This window comes from Halichoerus grypus, chromosome 14, assembly GCF_964656455.1.
Source record: "Halichoerus grypus chromosome 14, mHalGry1.hap1.1, whole genome shotgun sequence".
NCBI classification, from domain to species: Eukaryota; Metazoa; Chordata; class Mammalia; order Carnivora; family Phocidae; genus Halichoerus; species Halichoerus grypus.
Window position 1 is genome coordinate 60,004,228 of NC_135725.1, and position 26,134 is coordinate 60,030,361.

At 51.2% G+C, this 26,134-nt stretch overlaps 1 protein-coding gene across 6 annotated transcripts in view; it reads right to left on the bottom strand.

Moving 5' to 3' along the window:
* Window positions 1-24,614, bottom strand: part of PAX5 (paired box 5) — a 189,302-nt gene extending 164,688 nt beyond the window's left edge. For 2 of the 6 annotated variants that reach the window (XM_078061460.1, XM_078061459.1), the window contains exons 1-3: window positions 24,108-24,612; window positions 10,538-10,703; window positions 5,080-5,277 (exon numbers count right to left, since the gene is read on the bottom strand). In XM_078061460.1, coding sequence (XP_077917586.1) covers window positions 5,080-5,277; window positions 10,538-10,703; window positions 24,108-24,153 — 410 coding nt within the window. In that variant the 5' untranslated portion in view covers window positions 24,154-24,612. Of the gene's footprint in view, window positions 1-5,079; window positions 5,278-10,537; window positions 10,704-16,543; window positions 16,798-24,107 lie in introns of those variants that run through there. The other 4 variants (XM_036100449.2, XM_078061461.1, XM_078061463.1 and 1 more) reach the window with 4 other exon arrangements.
* Window positions 24,615-26,134: the final 1,520 nt, after the last annotated feature.

The following is a 26,134-nucleotide window of genomic DNA, read 5'->3' on the forward strand; positions in this document are numbered from 1 at the left end:
TTCTCTATAAATGTTAGCTGTTATTTTCAGTAGTATCTTCATAACGACTAAAGACCAGCTTCAACCTTAAAAGGTTAGTATTTTCCACGAATGCCTTAAAAACACATGGGATCCCCCCTGGGAGTTGGGGAGGGGAAAGCAGCCATCCCCACACCCTATTTTAAGGCTGTAGTGCGGTTGTCCTTTATAGGCGAGACCAAAATATAGGGAACCCGCCAAAGCTGTCCCCAGGGATAGAGATTTTGCCCATCTGCTTGCAGCAGCTGCCAAAAAAAGAACAAAGAGCATTATCTTCCGCTGAGAAGAAATGGTAGTGGGAAGAACAAGACTAATTGAATCATAGCAGTTCTTTAAAAATTTTAAATTAACAAGCAATCATCAAGACTTGTCACAATAAGAGTCACACTCCAGACCTTTTCTAAACCAGAGACAGCCTGGCTAACTGGCACTTAACACTAAAATGTCTAACCTCTACGTTGCTGAGCATGAGCATGACCCTGGGTGCCATGTGAATATCCTAGATCGTCCAACAGGGAAGAAAGTTCAGCAATCAACCAGTTCCTCCAAATGGGGAAACCAAAGCCCAGAGTGCTCCAGTGACTTGCCAGGGTCACACAGCAGGTCAGCCCAGACTTCCAGGTTCCATGCCTAAGCACTTTCCTTTGGACCACATTCAAAGGAAGTGATCCCCCTGCTAAATATTTCCTACAGGAAATATTGGATTCCAAATCCATTTAGAAACTGAAGGACTAACGTCCCAGGGACTTCAGGTATTACAGGCATGTGTAAGGATCCGATTTCAACATCACCCTCACTTCTTTGAAAGGCTAGGTCTTCTCAGACACATTCCCCCCACCGCCCTCCATACACAATTACACTGAAAGAGAAAATCATGGTGCCTTTAAAAAAGAAATAGGAAGACAAGGCTGAAGAGATCCCCATATCTACAGAACTGATCAAACTGCCACTGGGCACTAAGAATCTCGGGCCATCAGCTGTGCTAAGAATCCACAACCAGGAGCACCTGGGTGGCTCAGTTGGTTGGGCGTCTGCCTTCAGCTCAGGTCATGATCCCAGGGTCCTGAGATCAAGCCCCACATCGGGCTCCGTGCTCAGCAGGGAGCCTGCTTCTCCCTCTCCCTCTGCCTGCCTGTCTGCCTACTTGTGATCTCTCTCTGTCTGTCAAATAGATAAATAAAATCTTTTTAAAAAAGAAAGAAAGAAAGAAAGAAAGAAAGAAAGAAAGAAAGAAAGAAAGAAAGAAAGAAAGAAAGAATCCACAACCAAGGGTTCAACTGGACCATACTGGGAGAGGACCCACAGGGGACACCCAGGCCGGCAACTGAGGTGGAGAAGAAAGAGGGAATGGGTAAACAATCTCAGAAGTCTTGCTGCCCAAGTTCAGAGGAAGAGTAGAGTTTACAACTATCGTCCCCCAGGCCACGTCCATCCCTGAACAAGCTTTATTTGGCTTGCACGGTTACTTGTTTTCATTTGAATTAGTTGCCAATATTTGCAAGGTGGGAGCTTTTACATAAATACATGGATTTGTAGCTTCCCTTGAAAAATCCAAACACCTAGCCGTGCTGACCCCACGTTCTCACATGATAACAACCAATTGGTGCTAAAGAGAACTGTCCTTCTAACTGGGAATGCCACCCACGGTGCCCACCACTTGGCCCCTGATTTAGAGCCACAGGTCTCGAACAGAAGGCAGGCTCCATTCCACCTGTCTCTGTCAGCTCTCGGACAGTCCCCTCCAACGGACACTCAGGATGGATTCTAAAAATCCTTGGTGCAGCTTCGGCAGCATCCCAGCGCTTCCTTGTCCTTCGGAAGCCACAGAATAACAAGACACTTGGCTTGTGTCCCAGGAAATCTCCCACACGCTCAGCACAACAGGTGCGATGGCACTTAACTCCATGTGGGTCAGGGATTCCCGGGCTGGTCTCCCAGAAGACAGCAGGAAGGCATACACTTGTGGGGGTGGACACTGGAGATGACACTGTGGCCCCTGGAATAGCTCCCAATCCAGTCACCACTCCCTCCTTAGCTGTTTGAAATAAGGGAATCGTGAGAAGTTGCCCCCAAGGGAGGCAGGGGCTGGGAGAGGAATCTATGGATATTTGCAAGACAGTTCTTTCGAAACTGCATTCATTTGAACGCAGTGCAGAAGCTTTGCCTTCGTATGGAAAATAGAACTGCGTGCTGGGATGGCTCAGGCTTTCTGGGGCAGTGGGGGGCGGGCAGGCAGCAACAGACAGTGTCCCGCACCTCGTCTATCTGCATTGCTGGGTTGGTTGGCTAAAGACCACAAAGAGCTCTGGGTGAGGAATGGAGTAAGGAGCCAGAGTGTGCTCCCAGAGAAGAGCCCCCAGAGGGGTGCGCAGGAGAGGGCTACGGGTCCCCGAGGGAGCTACAGACAGGCTGCAAAGCACAAAGGCTGCCAAGTGCACAGAGATGGAGTAGGAATGACTGTTTTACTCCCCCCTGCCTCTCTTCCGTCAGATCCTCAGTCCTGTCACTGGCAGAGTCCTCCAGGGCAGTGCAAAGAGACAGGCCCTCCTCTTACCATCAGGGAACCTAGGCTCGACTCCCAGCTCCACCTCAAAATCATCATTCCTCTGCTCTCCCCTTCTGGGCCTCAGTTTCTTTACCTGCCACAGAACAGAGTTAAGCCTCAAGGGCTGTAGGAGACCACAGGTGTGAAAACACCTCAGAGGTACAGCCCCCGCTGGGGACACGCGGGAGGCCCTGAGGCTGGCCACGGCCCCAGCCACGAGCAACCAGCAGGCAGAGCTGCACAGGAAAGCTCCAAGCACAAAGCATCGGCTGCTCCACGGTTTCCCTAGACACTCATTCAAGTACCCCTTACAGCCTTCACCCCCTCTGTCAAGCTATGTGCTCTATTTATTTCATCTGTTCCTTTCAAGTAACTTACTTTTTGACTTAAATAGACTTCTTTTATGAGGCAACACTAGTTCTTTATTGTAAAGGGGAGGGATAGTCCATAAAGTTCACACTGACTGGCTTGGTGTTCTAGTTATATTTTTCTAAAGTCCATTAAAATAAATTCATCATAAAATAATTTTCATCCTTGTATTACAGAAGGGCTGGAGCCCTGCAAATGAGTTATGCTTGTCCTGTAAGGCATTTTTTTTCACTGAAATTAGTCACCCTCATTTAAAAACATGGAGGTTTTATATACACAAACACATAGATACATGCACACACTAATCCTAGTTTCCAGATTCCCTTTAAGAGTGGAAAGATTCTGGCAAATCCTGGGCCTGCTTTCCTGGCAGCATTCAGCTGGTGCTGAGAAGCCCCTGCCCCTTCAATACTGCTGTGCTGTCTGTTTGCCGCAGACCCAACCTTTCCCTATCACCTCACACCTGGCCCGCTTCACTGCCCAGCCACAACAGGCATTAGAGTTTGGGACCCCCATGGGCAACCTAAAGTTATCTTTCAAACCACCAATTACATGTACACCCTACACTGGGAAATCCGTGGGCCCCCAAAGCCTGACCATGGGTTTGGCAGAAGTTTCTTTGCAGAGGAGGCTTCTGCTGCCGCATTGCTCATAGGGAAAAAGTCACGTTGCTTTGCGTGATGGAAATCCTGCAATGAGCCAGAAGCAGGGGACTCACAAAGCACATTGGAGCCCCTCATAATCCAGAAAAAGAACAGGAGTATTCTCCGCCCCCCAAACCCGCCACAATAGTTGCTACCTCCTCAGCTAATTTGGGCTGACCAGACTTCTAATCCGCACCAGAATCCTGTCCTAGACAAGGAGGCCCTCTAGAACAGAGACTAAGAGACAGCGTGCCCAATTCCCTCTCTCTTCTCAGCACCTTGCATGACGTCGGGGCCAAGGTAAAGATTTGCTGAGAGAAAGAAAACAGGCTAACGGTGATGAAATAGCAGGACTCAAACATCAACACAGACCCTGACACAGTGACTCTGCGCATTGGAGTCACCACAGAAGGAACAACCAGCAGGCCCAGAAGGGAGCTCTGAGACATTCTGGTCTAACCACCTCTTTCTGCCGGAGGCGAGGGGTCTCCTATGCCCAAGTAGGCTCTGCACTGACAAGGGTCGCCTGTGACCTTGGAGAAATGGGAACTGGTCAAGTTTTCGGTCTGCTGGCTTCTCTTCTCTTTGTGGAGTTTAGACAACAATCATTTCTATTTATCTTACAACTTCATCCTTGACCTCTGTGGGTTTAGATGGAGTTGAGACTGCACCATCTACAATAGAAAACTTTCTTTCAGGAATTTTTAAAGCTCTGAGAGCTCCGTTAGATACTTCCTGGATCAGACTGCAGAGTAGAAAGTGCCTCTGCAGCTCCCAGGACGATCCCATGCCTGGTATTCACGGTATTTCTCTGGTTTTTTCTCTCCATGGGTGAGATTGAGGGCAACTGGGTAGAGGGCAGCCCCCTAACTCCACAGCATCTTAGTGTCCTGGATGTCACTCTTGGAGATCACAGACCCACATCAGAACCTCCAAAGTCTGGGGCTCTCAGAGACAGGAAGAGCTTTGTCAAGGTCACACTTGGAGGTTGTGGCAGAGCTGGGACAAGGAACTAAATCCTCCAACTTCAAGTCCAGACTCTGTTTTCCACACTCAGTGGCTCAACCTCTGCCCAAACTGAAGGCGGGGATTTTCTTCCTGGGAAGCTCTGCTATAGGCCAGTGCTAAGACTTTGAGCATGGGCTTACAAGGAAGTGACATTTGTGGGGCCCGATCAGGACAATCCCCTGCTAAGTTCTCCACACACAGAGGCGGGTGGGAAAGTGAGTGATAAAAATCACTCTGGGCTCAGAAAAATCTCAAGCAGCCTGGGTACTGACATGGCCTTCCCTCCCTGGGCCTAGAACTCCTGCCCACTTTGGAAAGACGAGAAAGGCGATAGAGAGATCTATTGAGGCCCTGTTAGCCCCCCTCCTGTCTGATAACCCCTCAGGGGCCTTAATGAATGGAGAGACCAGATCCTTAGGAAAAGCACCCGCAGAGCCTCCAGGATACCCCATTCCACCCAGATCCCTAGCCCCCCCACAGGCACCAGCCCCTCACCTGTTGATGGAACTGACGCTGGGCACCGTGTCATTGTCACACACCCGTTCCGCCAGCAGCCGGTCCCTGATCTCCCAGGCAAACATGGTGGGATTTTGGCGTTTATACTCAGCGATTTTTTCCACCACTTTGGGCGTGGCGACCTTTGGTTTGGATCCTCCAATTACCCCAGGCTTGATGCTCCCCGTCTCATAATACCTAGGACCCAAGGAGAAAGGAGCTTAGCCATGAGGAACCAGCAAAATGGACCAGCAAAATGGATGTTTGCAACAAAATAGCTACTCTGTCCAGAAACCATCTGGATCTGTGCCGTCCAGTTTAGCAGCCACTAGCCATACGGGGCTTTTGAACATTTGAAATATGGCTCATTTGAATTGAGGTGCACTATAAGCATAAAATACACACCAGATTGTCAAAACTTAGTAGAAAAAAAGAACGTAAAATCTCTCATTAATAATTTTTATATTGGTTATATGCTGAAGTGATCACACTTTTCATCTACTGGGCTAAATAAGATACATAAAATTCATTTTACCTGTTTATTTCCCCCTTTTTAAATACACTACCAGGAAATTTTAAATTTCAAACTCAGCTCACATTCTATTTCTATCGGACAGTGCTGGTCCGGATGCTATGCATTAATTAGTTAATTCACTCTATCACATTCATCTACCATTTTACAGTTTACAGAAAACTTTCAAGTCAGCTTTCCCATTTGATCCCCACAACAGTTCTAAAGCACATAAATATTTTGAACAAATGAAAAGAAAAATGAATGAATAGGTCCCTATTGGTAGGTATAAAACAGAGATCCATAGAGGTTAAATGGCTTGTCCAGGATCACACAAGACCCACTGGCCAAACCAGGATGGAGGCCCGGCCTCCTGAGCTAAAATTTCCCCCAGAAAGTTGGCTTGTGCCTTTAATTTACCAGCACTCCCATCCCTTAGCAGATTCCATCTGCATTCTGTGAAACTGTCCCCTAAAATGCAACCTTTTTTTTGCCATAAGATTAAAATGATAACCCTAGTATAAAACTAAAAGGAGTGTTGGATTCCAGAATTAACTGGAAATATATATATAAGTCAAAACCCAAGCAATCAAAAAAAAGCCAACCACAAGTCACTGCAGCTCTTCCAGGGAACTCCCCTGAGGTAAATCGCTGTTTCTAAGGACATTTCCATGCTATCAGCTCTTCCTCGTTAACACAAATAGGATGTCAGGGTTTTACAGTAAAACCGAGACCGGGGAGAAGAGTGCCGTGAAAGATCATTCCAGGGGAAAAAATATTACTTGATTCCTTTTCTGAATCTGAGCCTTTACTGGATGTCTCTCAACATTTACAGAGAAATTCTTGACTTCTCTTGCAAAGGAGATTATCTTGCTGTTGAGAATTTCTTTAGCCAAGAAGACATTTTAGAAATGACTGTTAATTTTTTTTTTTAAGTAAACTCTGCACCCAACGTGGGACCAGGACTCAAGACCCTGAGATCAAGAGTCGGACACTCCACCGACTGAGCCAGCCAGGCGCCCCCATCACTGGTAATTTTTCAACCTATAAACCAAGAGTTTATAACAGGTAAGGGAAAGAGGTGATTCTCCTATGGATGGATGGGAAGTGTTACCCAAGAACAATGACTAGTTACATTTAAAGAGATGTTGAAATTCTCAGTCTGGGTAAATCTAGTTAGGGCCAAGTTAGTGGATATTCTAGAAACAGATGAAATAATTTGGGAGCAGTGATGAAGAAGTGGAAATTCTGTTTTTCATTGAGAAAAGTGAGTCATGTACAAATATGAACCATAAGGAAAAACTCAACCTATCCTCCCTCTTTCTGTAATGACCAAAAAATTGTAATTAATCGCAAAGAGGCTTTAAGAACTATCCAAGAAAATGTTATTTTGCCAGAAGGTTAGAAAGGCACCCAAATCAAGGCACACAGCAATCTCTGCAGCTTCCAATTATCCTTCCAATTTTACAATAAAAAGTCATTTCTTACTATCAACAACACAGTAACTCCTTATTTAGGCACAGTGCTCTAAAGTTTATACAGAGCTCTTCCTCAAATTATCTGGATCCTCACATCAATCCTAAGAGGCCAGTGGGTTTTATTTATGGAAGGGGAAACTGATGATTAGAAGAGTAAGTGACTTGCCCAACTTCCTTCTGGAAGTCAGAGCCAGTCCCAGCTCTCAGATCTGACTCTGAACCCAGTCTTCTTCCCACTAGAGCAAACTTCTGCTTCGACTGTGAAAATGAAAACAACGATGATGTTGATGATCCCTTGCAACTGTAGAAAGCTTTCCCGTTTACCAGGCAGTTCACATGCATCTTTGCACTCACTCACTAGTCACAGAGTGCCAGTTATAGGCACTGTCTTGGGGCAGAGGCTACAGACACAGAGACAAACCTGGGCTGAGTACTCAAAACATACTAGTGGAATGAGCCGGCAATATTCCCGCAGCAGCAGCGAGAGCAGCGGGAGGGAGCTGCCCCTCCCCCCAGCCCCTGTCCCGCTGGTCTGGCTGGGGGTGGCAGCACCCAGGGCTCTCCGAGCAGGGCCAACCACAGCAGGTCACAGCCTTGACACGAGACCTCTGTCTGCCTTTTGACTGACCCATCAGCCAGGCCCTTAGAAGGCAACCCTGACACCCCAGGGGAAACCCCAGTTGGCAACCGTGCAAAGTGAGGAATCGGACTGAAGAATTGCTCTTCCCTCTCAGCACAACCACCACTCAGCCTCTTGGCTTACACACAACAGACAGACGGCCGCCGCCAACACACGGCACGCTAGTTTGGGAGTAAAGAAGTGGGCGTGGTAGTCCGTGCCTCTGACACTAACAAGCTGTGTGACCTTGGCCAAACCTCTTAGCCTCTCTGGGCCTCTGTTGCCCCATCTGTATAATAAGGGGAGGATGTCTGCCCAGCCTGCCTCACAGGACGCAGGCAGAAATGCAGAATGGGTAAGAAAAAGCTTTGCAAAACATAAAGAGCACGTGTTGCGGATTAAAATCCTCTGAGTGTTTATTACTGTGTAACATACCACCCAGTTCCAAACGGTCTGAACCCCCCCAGCCAGGCTCCAGTGAAAGAAGACAACAACCAGGCTTTCTGGGTGGATTTAAATGGGCCTCACATGCCACCAGGCTCCTGAGCCTCGAGCTCTGTGGACTGAATGCCCACACTCCTGGCAAACCGCCACCTTCCCAAGATGATGGGGGTCTCTGCCTGCCCCAGGGACTCTGCCTGCCTTGTCATGCAGCCTCTGAAAACCACGGCCACCACACACAACACACTCTCTATAATCTGTCACTCCAAATGCGCCCATCAAATTCTTCGGTGACCAAAAAAAAAAAAAAAAAGTCAGTGGATGGAACAACCCCAGTTCAGAAATTCCCAGTCACACTGTTTTAGGGCTGAACTTGTTTCTTAAAAGGCAGTTCTAATTAGAGTGACATTTTGTCCACTGTGGTTCTTAGTTATGAAAATAATGAGCTATGAAATTCCAATTTATTGTTGACAACTTAAACGGCCAGGCACCGGAGCGGCTCATAACTTCCGAGTGCCACTCTACCTAGTGACAAATCTATTCTGGGCCTCGGGAGGCTGCCGGCTGGGCCTGGGAGGGTCCTTGTCCCCTTCAGTCTCCAGGGGAGATCTGGAGGGCTCCCGGGCACCAGAACATGAGGACTCGGCATCTGGACGTCCCCTCTGAGAAGGGCTCGGCATCTTGCCCTGAGAAGATTTCAAACAGCAAGCAAGATGTCGGCTCAACAACAATGTCTCAGCAAAAACAAAGGAAAGGCCTTCTTTTTTCTCTCTCTCTCCCTCAGTGCAATGAAGAGGCTTCCCAAGAAGATAGCTAAGATCCACTTGGCTCTCAAAGTCTGACACTGAGATAGTCTAAAATATTTCTTTCCTCTCTCTCTCTCTCCTTCTGTCTGGTCTTCACTGCTCTATTCTAGTCTATTCTCTGTTTTAAAATCAATCATTCTCTTTTCTCTTCATCTCCCTCTCCTCTATTTTTCTTCTTTTATCCTCACTCTCATCCTCCTGCCTAAAACCACCATCTAACGAGAACACCATGCTGATGTCCAGCCTTCCTCCTTGAACTCTGGCTGGGGCTCATTTGCTGCCAAGTGCTAAACAGGAGTGGAGCCCAGAGCCTCCCCGGCTGCGAGGTGACCTGGGGTGGGCAGGGGATAAGGAATAAAACACAAGGATCAAGGTCCCCAAAGGGGATGCTAGACCCCTGGCCTTGAAACTTCTTCCCTTGGCCTCCAGTACGGCTCCCCAAGGTTAGAAACTGCTATTCCCTCCATCTAAGAGAATTTCTTAAATTCCAGCAGATGAAAGGGAAACAACATGCAGAAAATCACAATGTCACTGACATACTTCAAGTATTTTTTTTTCTATTCAGGCAACTGTTCTCAAATCATAATGCAAGCTACAGGACCAAGGTTGTTTTCTGACCTGGGGAGAAAAATCCTGAGAGACCACTGAACAGCTAGACCTGAGAATACTCTGGCTGCTAGGGCAGACCTCTAACAACTTCACATGCCCAGAAAAAAACCCGTGGTTTTGGCTTTGGGATATGGTGAGATGCCGATGGTCTAAGAGTCCTTGAGGCCTCCTCCCAGTCCGAGAGGACTGACTGGCTGGATGGACCTGGGTCAGTCACTTGACCTCTGTAGATTTGTTTCCTCATCTTAAAACATGCTTCCCTGGATCATACTGAGGTTCTCCTGAGAAAATAAACAGGAGTACTCGAAGGCTGGGCTATCTAGCCCTCTGGGAGAATTGGCATCGTTAGTATTTTGCTGGCAGCAAATCGACGGGTCAAGTGGCAACTTTCAAATGTCAGATTTGAGAGTTAGTGTGTGTTTGTTTTTTGTTTTTTTTTTCCTCTCTAATATACACTTAGGATGCCTGTCACTATGAAGGAAACGAAACATATAAGGAGGAAAATACTACAGCCCAACATAAGACGGTTGATGATACCCCAAAACTGAAAATGACAGCTGACCTTTAAAAAAAGAATGTGCTTTTTGAAAACGTTAAAATAAAACATTGAACTTGATAATGTGATTTTATAACTTGTGGATTTTTCACCCAGCCCTGCTCAGGTCTCGGGCTCACCCAAGATGTGTAAGGGAAATTCCCAAGAACCTCTTACTCGTGGGTCCTTTGGAATAATTCACCAGGCTTTCAGAAAACATATCATTCCTCCTGATTGAGTCACCTCATTCCACATGTCATTTGAAACGGGGGGGGGGTTTCCCAGGGCTACTTTGAATTGAATGGCCTTAAGAGGGATTCGCAAATTCCAAAGTACTATGCATGTTAGCGAAGTGCTACCATGATTTTCAATATGACGCAGGCACATTGGACAGCTGCTGGGTCATGTTTGAGGTCGTTATTTGAAAAATCAAGGGAAGGCTGTAGCTCCTGCCTTTACCTGCCAAGAATTTTGCTGACACAACCATGGCTGACTCGAAGCTGCCTTGAGATGTCGCACGGCCTGACACCTTGATGAGCAAGTTCCACTATCCTTTGGCGGACTACATCCGGGAGTGGCCGTCCATTCACAAAAACCCCCCCAAGCTGATTCACTCCTCCATGTCCTGAAACAGATCAGAAACAAAAGGCGAGGGAAAGGGTGGTTAGAACCAGTCACATAGTACCAGAAGCGCTGTTACAAGCACCCAGAGCCCCTCTGATCAGAAATGGCCGCAGGCTGGATATCTTGAGCCTGGAGTCTGATCATGCAGGCTTCACGAGCATCTTGCTTTTAAAAATTAACCTTTGCCTTTGTCCATCTTCAGCCAGTCAACCGGGCTATTGATAAAAAGCATCCCCATACTATGTTTCCTTTAGTTGCTAGCATCTGCCTTGTAATTTTTTGTTAACAACGGAATATGTAAAAGACCCCAATCTACACTAGAGACATAACTTATTACATGCATGATGCTGAGGTCTAAGGAAGATCCTGGGGAGAAATATGTTTTAAAATACACCAAATGTAAAGAGATTTTCAAAAACAAAACTCTTTTCCTTTTAACAAATATCTGTAAAAGTGAAAAAGACTACTCCAATAAACCTAGATCTCAGGGGGAAAAAAAATGGGTTGTTTTTTGTTTTTTTTTTTAATCAGCAATCTGATTCAAGGGCTAAGGACTTAAAAATTTTTGTTTAAATAGTGTCTGCCGAGTACTGAAACAAAATCCAACCACTGCCTTGATAAAAAAAAAAAACCTTTTCTTTAAAAAGATGGGGCTCATCCTTCAATAAAGGGGAAAAATAAACAAAAAAGGTGAGGCTGACATGCAGACTTGACCACTGTACCGTCAGAGCACACAAAAGAAATGGGTCAGAGGATCACATCCCACTCTACCACATCAGGATTTGTTGTACAGGAGTTTCCCTGGAATTTCTGAAGTGATTTTGCAATTGACAAGCAGCATCAAGTTGGTTTGGGGGGAAAATAAAGAAGCTGGAGAAGGCTTCCGAGTCCCAGGTTTTACAAGCACTCTGAGATGGATTTTAAGCAAAAGGAGCCTGGGAAAGTACCTTCTCCACCCAATAAGCTCCCTTCTCTTACATCAGAGTCCATCTGGAGGGAAACAGGGATCCAAGTAAATGAAGAGCAAAACCAGTAAACACGGAGGGAGCCAGGATAGCAACATCATTGACCTTGTAGCTGTTAATCAGCCACTAACTGACATCGCTGAGGACAGTCAAAAGCCAAAATCCAAGTGCAAGCATTTATTTACCAATACTGCTGGCAGCTCAGAGGCCAATGATGGGGAAATCTCCATCTAAACTGGGACTTGCCTGGGATTAGACTATACCAGGGAAGCTAGGGCATCTCAGACATCTCTCTCTCTCTCCTACTCACACACACACACACACATACACACACACACTCCAATTCTAAAACATAAAATAGCCACCTCATCTCAGCTACCCGCCCAGCACTCAATTACTATCTAGGTTTATGAACATCTGAAATAAAAGGGGAAAAACACCCATAACATAACCTATTTCCTTAAAACTGCCAAAGCAATTCACTGAAGTTTTCCATGAGGGTCCTAACTGAGTATTTCCCAAAATTTCTGAGCTCAGGCTGATTTCAAGGAAAAACACAATTTTATAGGTAACGACAGTACTTAATTCTAATTCTTAGCTGAATTTCTCTCTGATTTTCAAAATGAGCTTTAATCCGTTTTGATCATTCTAGAACACCCCAGACATAAGAAATAGGAAAACCATCCCAAACAGGATTTCGCAATTAGAAACAAAACGCATAGTTCACCTAAAACAGAAAGATGACAGCCACCCCTGGTCAAGGGCCTTAGAAAGGCTTTGTTCTGGGGTTGGGAGCACCTGATAAAAAAAGAACTGTACAGATCTTTAGAGAACAGGCTGGATTGAAGAAAGTAAATTCAAAATTGGTACAAGCTCATCTGAGAGGACAAAAAGGAAGCTAAAAGCATCCAGCACACTTTTGAGATAACCTATTAGTCCAGGCCTTGTAACCCATTTGCAATTCCTTGTTCCCTATGCCCCTGGCAATTTAAACTTCATGCCCAAAACGCAGTGGCAACCTTCAGAGGACTTAAATTCCAAGAGCAGTCCTACAGGACATTTGTGAGCTTTTGGGACCGTTTGCATCATGGAAAAACCCCAAGGATTGGACACTCTAGGTGACAGCAGGTCCCCAAACCCTCTACTTTTAACTACAAAGACGAGGCTACCTATGTTCTTCCGGAGTCTGATCCATATAACCACACCTGACACCAGACTCAGGATGACCTGGGAGCCCCCTATCTCCCTCAACTTCCTGGAAAGGTTCCCAAACTCACTTAGCTGGGCCTTCTCTGCCTCAGTCACCGTTCTATCCAACAGAGCATTTCAAGGGTGGTGGGGAGGTAATTTACCTGGTCTGAGAAGGCAATGTCTCCCACTTACCCTGAGATTGGAAAGAAGTAAAACCTGAAGCCTGAGAGAGGGAGGCAGGATGGGCAAAGAAAAGAGGAAAAGCGAGGGAAAGGATGCAAAGCGTGGAAACTAAATGAAACAGACAGCAAGGACAGAGAGCGTGGAAGGGAAGCCTCAGGTTAGAAAGGCTGAAGAGGAGAGAAAGGAATGGATCGGCTAGTACAGGCAAAGAAAAGAAAGGTGAGAGTGGTGTACAGTGGGAGGCAAGAAGACCAGAAGAGAAAATGGAGGAAGCCCAGTAAAGGGGCATCTGGAAGACAGAGGACATCTGTGGAGAGGAATCTTTGTTTTCTGGGACCCCGGCTCCAGCCCTGCATCTCCTCAGAGAACCCAAGTCCCAGCCTCTACTTCCTATGGACTCCAGTTGGGTGAGGGTTCATCCCCTGAGGAGTGCATGTTCCCAGCTACACTTCTCAGGGCCAAGTAGAATTTTCAGAGAGCCTGACACAGAGACAGATACAAACAAATCAAGGCAAAGACCAGGAAACAGACACACAGATACAAGGGAAACACAGGCCCGCCTCCACAGGGCAGGCTAAGCAGGGTTTGGCGGAGGGTTGGGGGAAAAGGGTTAAAGATACCCCTGAGGCCTTTGTGGCTCTGGTTTCTGAGGGCTGGCCTGAACAGAAGCTCCTTAGGCCCTGATGAGGGCATACTACCCACCAGGGGCCCTATCCAAACCCCAAAGACCATGGCTAGGTAAAATGTTGTGGGGAGAGGGTCTCTGCTGACTCAGTGGGAAGACCCAACTCTAAAACCCCACAATGTTATGGAAATTCCTCCTAGTGGCACCAGAGATGATAAGTGAAGGGACACACAGACACGCAAACAGGGACACAGGGAAAGAACAGGGATGAAATCTCCTTAACAGGCTCAAACCAACAGACAGGCAATGACACAGATGGACAGTCGTGTCATGGGGAAAGATAGAGTTAAACCAGAGAAAATGCCTTGCACATGTGTGTACTCACTCAGACAGGCCACTGCCCTCTCTCTGGAATCTTGAGTCCCGCCCTCTCCCCTTCTGTGAATCCTGGAAGACCCAAGAACCAGCTCCAGCTTTGCCCATGTGAACTTCCTGTCAGTCTTTTTGTCTCTCTGACTTCAATATCATACTCTGTACAATGGGTTTACCTAAGGGTTTAGATGACACTCAGGTAGGAGGCTGGCCATAAAAGTGCTTAACTGGAAACCATACCTAGGGGAAGGAAACATCTAGGCAAAGGTGGTGGGAGGCCATTGTGCTGATGAAAATGATGAATCTGTAATAGGGAGTAAGGGCAGGAGAACACAGAAGCCAATTTCCCAGCAGTGCCTTCCCCTCCCCCCAATATCACCTCCGCATAGAAGCTGTCCTGCTCCAAAAGGGGTGGGGGCCAGGGAAGTAGGGGGAAGAAACTGACCAGGGCCAGGCAGGAAGATGAGGAAGTAGGACTTGGTCTGAGCGCTACTACACCAGCAACCTCTCGGGGTCTACTTGTCCACCCCCCTCAACTGCCAACAAATTGGGGCCCAGGGTGGGCCTACATTGTACAAGCAAAAAGCTTTAGGCGTCAGAACCAAGGGCACTTCCAGAGAAGCCAGCTCTGAAAGCTAGGCTGGCTGGGGCCCAGCCCCCACCAGGCTGCCAGGAAGATTGAAAAGAGGAGGAGGGAGCACTTCTTGAGGAGGGGGCAGATGAAGGCCGGGACTAGGAGGGACAGAGACACAGGCATTTTCCGTTGGCTAACTGGCACCTGGAAGGAACCACCTTCTCCACCCTTATGCACTGCCGGGAGACCACTGGTTCTGATGTTATCTCCCCAAGGGTCCGGCGACCCCTGGGGCTCCGGGCTCTGCGCAGGAGGCAGTGAGTGAGGGTCTGCAGATTCCAGCTGGCGAGGAGAGACGTACAGGAGTCAGCCCTTCCCATTTTGTCCCCCATTCGCTCCTTGGCTGAGCTAAAGGCTTGTCCACCTCTCAGAGTATTGACCCCAACTCGTTTGTTTTCTCTGTCACTCTGCGAGAACAGATCCTCCCTGGAGCATGGCTCAAGTCTGCCCAGGAGACAGCTGCCAGGGGCGCTGGGGTCACCATGGACTGGGAACCGTTTTGGCACAGGCCCCAAATGGTGAGGAATCGTTTGGGGTAGGACCGGTGCAAGCGGCTTCTCTGGGCAAATCTCCCCACTGCTTTGGTGGATTACCTTGCATTCGGAAAATTGACACAAAGAGAAACTGACCTGCCCGCAACCAGCCCCAGCGGCTTAGATCAGCATTTCCCTGCTTGCCAGGCCACTCGGCCCTCCGGAGCAGAAACCGACATATTCGCCAGGGAAGCTTGCCTTCTCTCCAGCCGGGTCTATGCTGCCTTTGTTAAATAGGGGACTCACGGCTGGGTAAGCAGGATCCTGGGCTGTCTGAAGGGAACCTGGCTTGGGGTAAGCTCCTAGTCCGGGAGCAACTCCCTGACCTGCCGACCGTGGGGACCCGAGCTGGGCACCCCGCTGGATGCCGCCAAAGCCTGGCGCCTTGCTCCGGCCCAGCTCTGCAGCGTGCAGAAGGGAAACACGATTCGTTCCACTTGGAATTTCCTTGAAATCTCCGAATCTAATCCGGCATTAACTCACCGTGAGAGGAGCGCTCATCTCACAGAGGCTGTGCTAAAGGGTGAACTGGTAGATCTCTGTGGGTCAGGCAGCCCAGTCCGCCTCACCGGTGCCCAGAATGACCCTTCCCGTCTCCTACACATGCCCCGGCTTTCAGAAAGGGGGAGGGGGGCCGCCTGTTATGACTGACTTCTTGATTTTTTTTAAAGGGGAGAAGCCATCATGTGGCAAGTGTCCTGAAGAGAAGGACTTGATAAGGGTCTCTCCATATGAACTGGCAGCTTCTAAGCTCAGCTGAGGGACTGCCACTTCGTTGATTTTTCAAAATCCCACTGCTCAACTACAGGACGCCTTTAGAGCTCTGAACTTGGTGTCCTTGCTTACCTCTCAGCCTCTTCCTCCACACATATAAGCACACAGACACTGGCTGGGGCCCCAGTTTCCCTCCAAGCATCAGCCCTCATCAGCCCCATGGCTGAAAAAGGCACCACGGGGGATGGGGTGTGCGGCACTGTCTTAGACTTAAGACTGACCTCTCCCTACAACTTCCTGCCCTCTAACTAGCCAGTCCCGGAGCCCTCTTCAGGTCCGAGCTAGGATTCTCCCAACATGCTGAGATGTTGCTGCCAGAGCCCCCCCAGAGGCTGCAGCTCGAAGCTTACACTACCCGTTGCTGCAGGCGGGATTCCCGGTGCCAGGTGCTCTGGCCGGGGAACCAGGCGCGTTGTTCCACTTGCCCTGCCTGCACTTTGCCAACTTGACTGCGCTGCTACAGAAGTCCGGAGTCCTCCCGGCCCTGGTACCTGCCCCGCGGTCCGGCACACCCAACCCCGTCCCGGCCGGAGAGTGAGAGAAGCGAGCTTGCCGCCTACTTACTATGCATGGATGCAAACGGGTCGTGCTTACAGTGTATTTCCATCGGGGCGCTCCAGACTGCAGGCCGGCCCACGCCGCCGCCTCCCGGCGCCAAGGGGCTGCCCAGCGCGGCTAGGAAGCTGCGCCGCCAGGCCGGGTACTGTGCGATCTGGGCTCAGAAAGCGCGGCTGGAGCTTCGGGGCCTCTCTCAGAGCTGCTCCGCTGGAGATCGCCGAGAGCTGCGCCTAGAGGCGGGAAACGGCGCTAGTGCAGTCCGGCTGGGAATGGGGAGCCCAACTCCTGGTGGCTTCCCTCCTGGGCTGTCTCAGGCAGCGGCTGCGGACCCGAGCCGGAGTAGATGCGGCCAAGGAACCGGCAGCTTTGGGGGCATAGCGCAGGGGCCCGTCTCCGGGACGGCAAGGAGCCCCCGGCCTCCGGTAGGAGCGGCTTTGAGGAGGCCTGCGGGACACACGGCCCTTGGCTTCACTCAGGGGGCAGCGAGGCCCGCGGGCTGCCAGGCTGGTTCCGCGGCCTCGCTGCCTCTGGAGTCTCTCCTCGACCCCTCGGTCTCCACCGGGTCCTTTCTCTGCTTCTCTGAGTCTCTGGGGCTTGGAGTTGCAGCCCCAGCCTCTCTCCACTCGGCTCTCCGACGTCTCGGACGAAGTTGCAAAGAACTTCCTCTCTGGCGGCGCTGAGGCCCCGGGCAGGTTCGGAGACGCTTCCGTCACTGACGTTGGGGCCGTGACTCCTGAGTCCCCAGGAGCTTGCAGCTCTTACACCCCCGGACCCTCTGCCTTCAAAGTTCCCCCGGCCCCCGATACTCCCCCATCGCTGGGACCAGGAATGGAGACAACAGCGACAGTCTCCTCCTCGCCTGAGTATCTGCCTCACGCCCACCAACTCCTCGAGGCCCCCTGCCCTCTCTCAGGGGTCTGGTTCCAATGTTTTTCAGTTGCCTCTTCCGGGACGGCCGCCGCGCCTGCCCCCGGCGTGTAGCGAGGGACGGAGATAGCGAAAGGTCCCCTCCACCAAGGCCGCCGAGACTGCCGGTGCTGAGATGGAGCCGCTGTCGGCTTTGACTGCCCGCGCTGCCGTCGCCGCCGCGGGCGCTAGCCCTCCGCCTGCTCGGCGCGCACAGTGCGCCACCGCGCCGCCCCGGAGCCGCTTTCAGGACCCGCTGCGTGTGGACAGCGCCGCCCGGGGCTCAGCCTCCCTCCGGGCGGGGGCGGGGCGGGGGCTAACCTGCCAATCACGCTTCATAAAGCCAATCAGAGCTGTGGCAGCCGGCCCTGGCCCGAGACACCGCCCCATTGGTTGAGCAACCGGCGGGCTCCGCCTGATTAGCGGATACCTGGGCAATGGGAGAGAATGGGGGGCGGGGCCCAGGCGGCGGCGCCACGTTCATTGACAAACGCGCGGAGCGAAGGCCTAGTGGAGCGCGGGTGGGGGGAGGGGTAAGGGGATCCACACAGGGCCTGGAGAGTCCCGCCACAGATGCCGCGGGAGCGTGACCTCCCTGCCGCAGCGTTGGGACCCTGGGACATCCTGAGGGACTGGGGGCAGCCGAAGTGGGGGTGGGGAGGTGACGGGTGGGGAGGGAGGAATAGTCTACTGAAAACCTTCACACGGATATTGGAGGAAGAATAGGAGCGCAGTAGAGATACGGTTTTCAATCTAAGCACCACCAGATTCGGGATAGACTCATAGTGTGCGCACTAATCTACCCCATTCTGAGCTCAGTTTCCTCATCTGTAAAATGGGTAGAGTTGGCTTACCTAGTCTTTAATGGAGGCTCCTTCCAGAGGAAACATTTCACAATTTTATCAAGCGCCTACTAAGCCGCTGCTGTCGCCTTCTCGTCCACCTCCCTCCCTCAATTTTACCCGCAGGGAACCCCAATTCTGAGCTAAAAGAAAGGCAGAGACTTTGAGGGAAAGAAATCTCACACTCCTTTAAAGTTAGTAATCACGGTGCTCCTGGGAGAGGAAACTAATTGAGGCTTTGGACCAGGTTGTCCAAGCACTGAGCCCTGAGTCTCTCTTTCCAGCCTCAGACCAGGAGCTGCCAGACGCTTTGGGGGCTAGTGATGCGCAACTGAAGACTTCTGTTTCCAGGTGTAATTCTGCCTCTGGCGCAAGGCTTCTTGGGAACTAACTGAAGCCAGTCATGTTAGTCCAGTGCCAATGAGGGTCCCTGAAGCTGGCAGGAAAGCAGGTGAGTTCTATCTGCAAGGGCTGGGCCAAGCCAGGCATGCTACCAGGCTGCTGTAGAGAAAACTCCACCTTCCCTCTTCCAGGGAAGTTCTTGTTGCTTTTAAGACAAAATGGGTGGATTTCTAGCTGACTCTCCTGGTCCAGAAGGGCAGAGTTTTGACCAGCGAGTCTCACGTTCTCGGCGGTGTGAGGCCCTGGGACCACAATCAAAGGAATGGACTTTGTAAAGGAAGTCTGTGACAGCCATTCTACACCCAGGAGGCACTGGCGAAGACACTGAGGACTACTGCCCCAGCGGCTCATGGTCCCAAGACCCACCATTTCTAATTCACAAGTAATGATCCTGTAATATTAAACATAAGTCCACAAAAAGGGGGAGAGGTGCTCTGAGATGGTCGCTCCAGAACTGAGCTTATAAGGAAGACCGAGAGCACAGGTTGACCCTGAGAGGGCTCCTGGTTCATTCTCTGCCTCAGTCTCCCTTCTCTCTACCTCTGCCCCATTTCTCACACCCCTACATTGAGGTCGGCCCTCAGTCTCACCTTCTGTTACTGTCCCAGAACCAGCTGCCCCTGACCGGTAGATAAGTTTCCGGTGCTGACACCGTCCCCACCCCTCCAGGGCGCAGCTGCGTTAAACGGCCCCAGGCGGGCCTCTGGGGGCCCAGAAGACTACAGTGTGCCCTGGGGTGGAGTGGCTGCGTTCTCTCTCCTTTGTCTGGAACCCCGCAGGTCCAGAACCTCGGCCCCCCATCGTCCCTCCCCCACCCCCTCAACCGCACCTCCGCCTTGGAGCAGGAAGAACATAAAAGCGGAGAGGAACCCGGATGAGTTAGGGTTCCCACGTTCTCTCCACCCCACCGTGCACGGTGGATAAAAAGTGACTAGAATTCGATGTAGAGGCTCAGCGTTCCTGGAGAGGCTGGGGGGGGGGCTACTCCCTGAGGGACGCAGCCAGGGACACCTCCACCTCCAGCCCCACTCATTGCCTTCAGGCCTAGAAACTCAAATTCTAAAGTCTTAGAGCGGAAAAGGGCCCTGAGGCAATGCTTTCCCCATTTTACAGATGGGTAACCTGAGGCCGAGCAGGGCCTTGTCCAAGGTCACATAGAAAGTCTAAGGTAGAGGAAAGGCTGTGGGCTGGGAACCTCTTTCTCAGAAGGGCCTCTACAGAGCCACTCGTAGGATGGCAGGGAGTTTGGAGGTGGAGTGAGGGGGTGTATGCTGCCAAGTCAAAGAATCTAGTTAGGTTGGATATGCCAGCACAAACCAGTTTCCTCCCAATACCTGTGCCGCTTGGACAGAATCCTCAGAGTACTGCTGAGGTGGGATGGAACCACAGATATTAACCGAGCAGGAATAGCTTGGATTCCCGTTTCACCCAGAGGGTGTGCGGCTTCACGACGGTGTTGGGTTGCCTAATGTGTGCAGCGCCAGGTGCCCAGGACAGGGGGAGATTCCGTCTGAGTAGGGGTTCTTCACCACCTCCAGCCTCCAAGCGGGCCGTCTTCCGAGAACTTCTCACGCCAAGAGGCGCCACCAGACCTGACATCCTGGCCACCTACCCTAGCCTTACAGGCCTCCAAACAGCGGCCCCGAGAAGTAACATGACTAGCGCGAGATTACACAGCGATTCCCTGACGGAGCCGGGCTTCCCCGCGCCACAGTCCTGCCTCCGAGGGCTCACGAGCCCACGAGTCTGAGTGAGACTAGCAGGGAGACAAGCAAATGAGAGACAGACTAGACTAGCAGGGAGCTGGTCTCACCGCCCTGGCGCTGAATCCGGTCGGGCCTCGCTGTGTGCAACTGTCACGGGGTTACTTTCCCCCAACCGCACAACTTTGGGCAGGGCCCTGTGCTAAGCGCTGGCGGCAGATACTGGGAAAGGAAACCATCCGGGAAGAAACTCAATTTATAGAAGTCGAATTGCCTTTGAAAGTTCTGCTATTGAAAGAAAGCCCATTGAGAATTAATTGAGAAGCCAAAATACCTCCAGAGGAACATCCACCTTGATCTTCAGTCAGCAACCTGCACTCACTCAGAACACACTCCCTCCCTGCCTCCCCTTTCTCTCCAAGTCCACCCCTCCAGCATGTGTCTGGGGCTTGGGGCTGCTATAGGGCTCTAGGGGCCTGAAATCGACTTCTCCAGCCCATATCCCTGGTCTTGCTTCGGGCAAAGCAAGGCCGACAGGGCTCAGATGAGGTGCTCAGTTTGGGAGAGTCAGAGATACTGCTGCCATCACAGTCCTAACTTGGTAGGTCCTCTCTTTATAACCCTCATTTTATTTTATTTTTTTAAGGTTTTGTTTTTGTTTTGTAATCTCTACACCCAGCATGGGGCTCCAGCTCACAACCCCAAGATCAAGAGTCCCATGATCTTCCAACTGAGCCAGCCAGGTGCCCCCTCTCTGACCCTCGTTTTAAAAAGTATCAAAGAGAGAGAGCAACTGACCCGGGTTACATAGAGAGTTGGGCAGAGTGGATTCCAGTGTGATTGCTGCACCTGGATCAAGATCTTTCTGTAGGCATCATTGAAGTAGGTGGAAAGATAGGAGAATTTAACCAGATTTTTCAAGAACCATGTTAACTGCTTTTGTCAGGGTTTGTTATCACTAGTAGTGCACCCGGCAGGCCAGGGGCTCTGGCACTATCTTTCTCTCTCCCAAATATTCCGGATATGGGCCCCTTCTAGGGCTCAGCTTCCCTATATGTCTAATGGGGAGAACCCTTGAGATGAGGCCTCCCAAGGTTCTGAAAGATGAAGATCCATGGCTAAGGAGGATTGTTATTCCAAAACGCTCATTCCAGAGCTGGGGGGCTGGATGCCAATGCCCAGACAGTGTTCAGCCTCTTCTGGCCTTCCTGGCCCTGGACTCCTTAAGCCAGCTTCCTGGCCCTGGACTCCTTAAGTCAATAGTCCTTTTTCTCCACAGGGGGCCTTGGGAGATGGGGCTCTATCTCCTCTCCCAGCAAGAATGAGGGGTTAAGGGCAGAGAAGTCACCTTTTGGTCCTACTCCCTCCGTACTCCTTGCTGTATGATGTCAGACAAGTCCCTGCCCCTCTCGCTGGACATCAGTTTTTCCTTTTTGGTACCACAATGAAGAGGCTAGACAGGAGGATCCTTAAGTGGCTCTGTGCTTAAGGCTGACCTTACCTGATCTTGGGCTTAGAGCTAAAAAGGTATATATACTCCTTCCCTATTGTACAGATGGGGAAACTGAGGTCGTGAGAGGGAATGGAAAACAGTTCTGAAGGAAGGAAAAGGAGGTCAAGTGGCCCAAAAAAGGCCTCCAAGTTGGGAGATGGGAGAAGCCCACATAAAACCCCTAAAACCAGACATGGATGCCCCCTCCCTGGCCAGCTTCTCAGCTCTCTCCTCTTCTCCCACCCCCACCCCTGGGGCCCAGGCAGGTGCAGACAGGCGGAAGTGCAGTGTCACCTGGGAGCTCCGCCCTTTCCAGGGGCAGGAGGCCCTTACCCCAGCCCAAAGGAGAAGAGGGGGCGTGGCTCTCCAGATTTTTTAAACTCGGGCCAGACTAGGACCCCCAGCCCCACCCAGGTCCGCCTTACTGAGGAATGAAATGCTTTATTGATTAAACGATTATTCAGGCGATTGAACTAATCAAAGAGCCCATCGACCGCCCTGAATTACATTCTTGGTAGACAGCTCTCGAAGGGACAGGCAGCTGCGCCAGCCACGCAGACACTCCCCCAGACCCCCACGTGCCTCTGACCCATTCCCAACATACACAGAAGACCTACTCCCTGATCTGGCGCCGGCAACCCTGGGAGTCCCACCTACCAAGGGACCCAAGGGGGTGGGGAGATGGGGATGGAGCAGAGGGAGTTTCCCAGATTCCCTTTCTTGCACCTTCACCCTGGGGAATCCTCTTTAATTCCCCACTTCTTAGATTTCTGTCCTCACTTGTTAGGATTCTGGAAATCTATCTATGCCCAGAGAGTTGTCCTGGGTTTGGAGTATAAGTCCACCCCTCTCTCACTGCTTTTTGACCTGTGTTTAAGGCTCGGGTGGAGGCCTCAAAGAGCCACAGGGATAAGAGAAGTGGAAGAATTCTTGCCAGCAGGGTCAGGAGTGTGTTTGGGTGGGGGTTAGTACACTTGGTCTAATGAGTAAAAGAGGCTCCTATACCCAGCTTTAATCTCAGGACAAACTGAGGCCTCCTGCTGCCTGCCACCTCCTCTTAGATATAAACACACTCTGCTACCCACTGCCTGGGCCTGTGGGTGGCACATCAGGCCCTGTGCCAGGAAGGCCCGTGTGCATACAAGCACCAGAGTTGGATGCCCAGGCTAGGCACACATGTCCACCCACTTGTGCTCTCCTCCTTTGGAGTAGCACCCACAAGATAAAACCTGGGCACACAATACACACACACACCATTGTCAAAGGCATGTCTAGGTGAAAGTGAAGGCAGGTTAGAGGTCCCTAGAAATGTCACAGCTAGCATATGGGTTGCCTACCTTCCCTTGCCAAGGTTGTGCCTGCCACAGGAAACAGTTTTATACAAATGGTAGGCTCAGCAGTGCCCACAGAGTGAAGCAGTGCACACCATACACAGAGGGACTGCACGCCCTGAAATCACACCTCCACTCCTAGTTCTCCCAACTGAATGTGTCCTGACACTGACTACACACAGGCTTAGCACAACAGCCCCCCCCACACACACACACACACAGCCCTAGATCCATCTCTGTGCCTAGAGGCAGGCACTTTTGTGTATGTTGGCATAGACACAGTGAAAAGCTGCTGACATCCAAAAATGGAGGGGTCAGTGTAACCACCGCATTCTCACTTCCAAAAGCACTTAGGATATGACAGGTGAACAGAGACCCTTAAAGGAGTAGATGGACACTCAGACACTTATCCAAATTACACATACTCCACTCACACACATTTTGGATACGCAGAGTACAGTACCCAGAAACACCAACTCATAAACATGCACTAACACACCCATGAATATAAGGATACACATACACACAGGCACATAAATTTTTGAACACACACATTTTGAAAATACATATACGGGGACATACAAACTCAGTGTCACTCATGCACACTCTGAGCCCCTATGTAAACACGCAGACCCAAACGAACTTTCAGACCCCCAGATAGTCACCCACATAAACATTCAGAAACAGAAAAACACAAACTCGCAGACACTTGAGCTGATAAAGAAGTGTGCGAACAAATTGGTGAAAAGACATACAAACGTGCCGCAGATAGGCACACAGTCAATCCCTGAGAAAATGCGGTTCACTCCCTCCCCCAGGGCCGACGTGCGCGTGAGGACCAGACCTGGCCGGGTCCTGGAATTAGCACGCCTGGAGCCCGAATCGCGGTCCTACCTGTCCTGCCGGTCCGAGGAGTTGGGTAATTTTTCTCTAAATCCATTTTGATTTTTCAGAACTTGAAGTGGACAGGGGGAAAAAGTTTCCACTTTTTTTGTGCTTCTTTTTTTTTCTTTTTTTCTTTTCTTTCTTTCTTTTTTCTTGTGTTTTTTCTTTTCTTTTCTTTTCTCTCTCTCTTTCTTTCTTTTCTTTTCTTTCTTTTTCTTTTTTTTTTTTTTTTTGGTGCCAGGGGCCGCTCACAGGTCGGAATAATTCAAGCCTTCCGCTCCCCCGCCGAGCTGGGGTAGCTGATCACTGAGCTGAAACTAAACGTTTTAGGTGGAAAAAAAGCGTCCGAAGGCACCGTGAAATGATTAAGGAACTAAAGAGCTTCTCGCCATGTGAGATCATGTCCTGTTCTCGCCAACATCACAAGATGTCCCCAGACACGCCGCGCCCCCAGCGTGCCGCCCCGCACTGCGGGCCGGAGCAGGGAAAGGGTGTCCGCGCTGTGCGGCCGGGCCTGCTCAGCTGGCCAGACGGGGCGGGCCGGGCCGGGCCGGAGCAGTGCGGGAGGCCGGGAGAGCAGCAGTGCCGCTGCCGCGCAGCCCTGGACTTTTATAGGGGGTTGGGGGGAGGGAAGGAAGGCTTTAAACGGAGCCGGGCGCTAGCCCGCGCGCCCACGGTAAGGTGCGAACCGAAGGCAAGCCGGGAAGCCCTGGCCTCGTGGCCGCATGTTCTACAAGTCCCTGCGTCTTGGAGTCGCGGCCCTGTGCAGGGTGCGCGAGGCGGGTGACCCCTCTAGGTGTAAGCCCCGCCGCGTAGGCGGGTGCAGGCCGGGTTTTTGTTTTTTAAAAAATTAACCACCCTGCCCAGCAGGTGTTTTTGAAGGGGGTGCAAACGCAAGTAATGTCGCCAGGCAGAGAGGGGGCGTTCCAGTTTCCTCAGATTCACCCCTAGGGCGGCGCCCGCCCCCAGAGCTCTCAGCCACCCCACCCCCACCCCAATTTGCAGCTCTAATACCATTGCCCGGTCCCTGACTTTAGGGTAGTGCCAGAACCCTGAAGTTCCCAGGTCCCCACTCAGCCTCCTAGTGCCAGAGCTCCCTCCCACACCATGTCCCATTCTGGCCCGGTGCATATGTGAAATGCTGGAGATAAAATCCGGCCCTCCGCTGAGGAGGTCCTGGAGACTGGCGGGAGTCCTGGACACCTTACCCCGGCCCATAAATGGAATCCCTTTTCCCTCAAGCCCCGAGGCGTTGCTGCGTGCCCGAGCCTCAGGACTTGAGTCCAGAGGGAAAATCAGCGGGAGAGAGACCGGGCAGTAGTGTGGCATGTCCAGCCCGCTCTCTTCGGCCCAGGCTTAAAACTTCACTCCCTTACCCCCTCCCCCGTCCCGAGTCCAGCTGCAAGGCTTGGCCACTGGATGTCTGTGCGGCCCCGCTGTGGGGTGGTCGCAGGGGCAAGGCTCTCCAGGGCGGGGGAGCGCTCTGCAGGAGGACTCTTGGCCCTCCGGACAATGGCAGTTTCGGAAAGTGAATCGTCCTCAGCGAGAGTGTTGTTTGTTTTTTGGAGGGGGTGGTCACGAGGCTGGGCCGCAACCTAGGGGGAAGAGCCCAGAGCTCGAGAAAAGGGGGGTGAGGGGAGGCTGGCGGGAACCGGACATCTCTTATCCACTGAGCCGATTTCGCCACAATCGGAAACGTGGCTGTGGATTCCCCCGCGCCCGCCCCCCCCACCACCAAGTAATCTGCGCAGTCCCCCTGCGCCGCCTCCTTCTTGCAGCCTTCGAGTCGGGGTCCCTGCCCCGGCGATTTGATTTTTGGCCCTCTCTGAGCGCTCGACTCTTCCTTCCGCTATCCAGCCCCAGCTCCTGCTTCCCGCCCTCTCGCCTAGCCCGCGCGGGGTGGCAGAGCCGAGGAGTAGCGGCCTGTCGGCGCCTAGAGATCAAAAGCCCTCCCGGAATTGACATTTCACCCCAGGCTGGGGGCGGGAGTTGTTGGGGTTGTTTTCTATTTAGAGGGTTTGTTTTGTTTTTGTTTG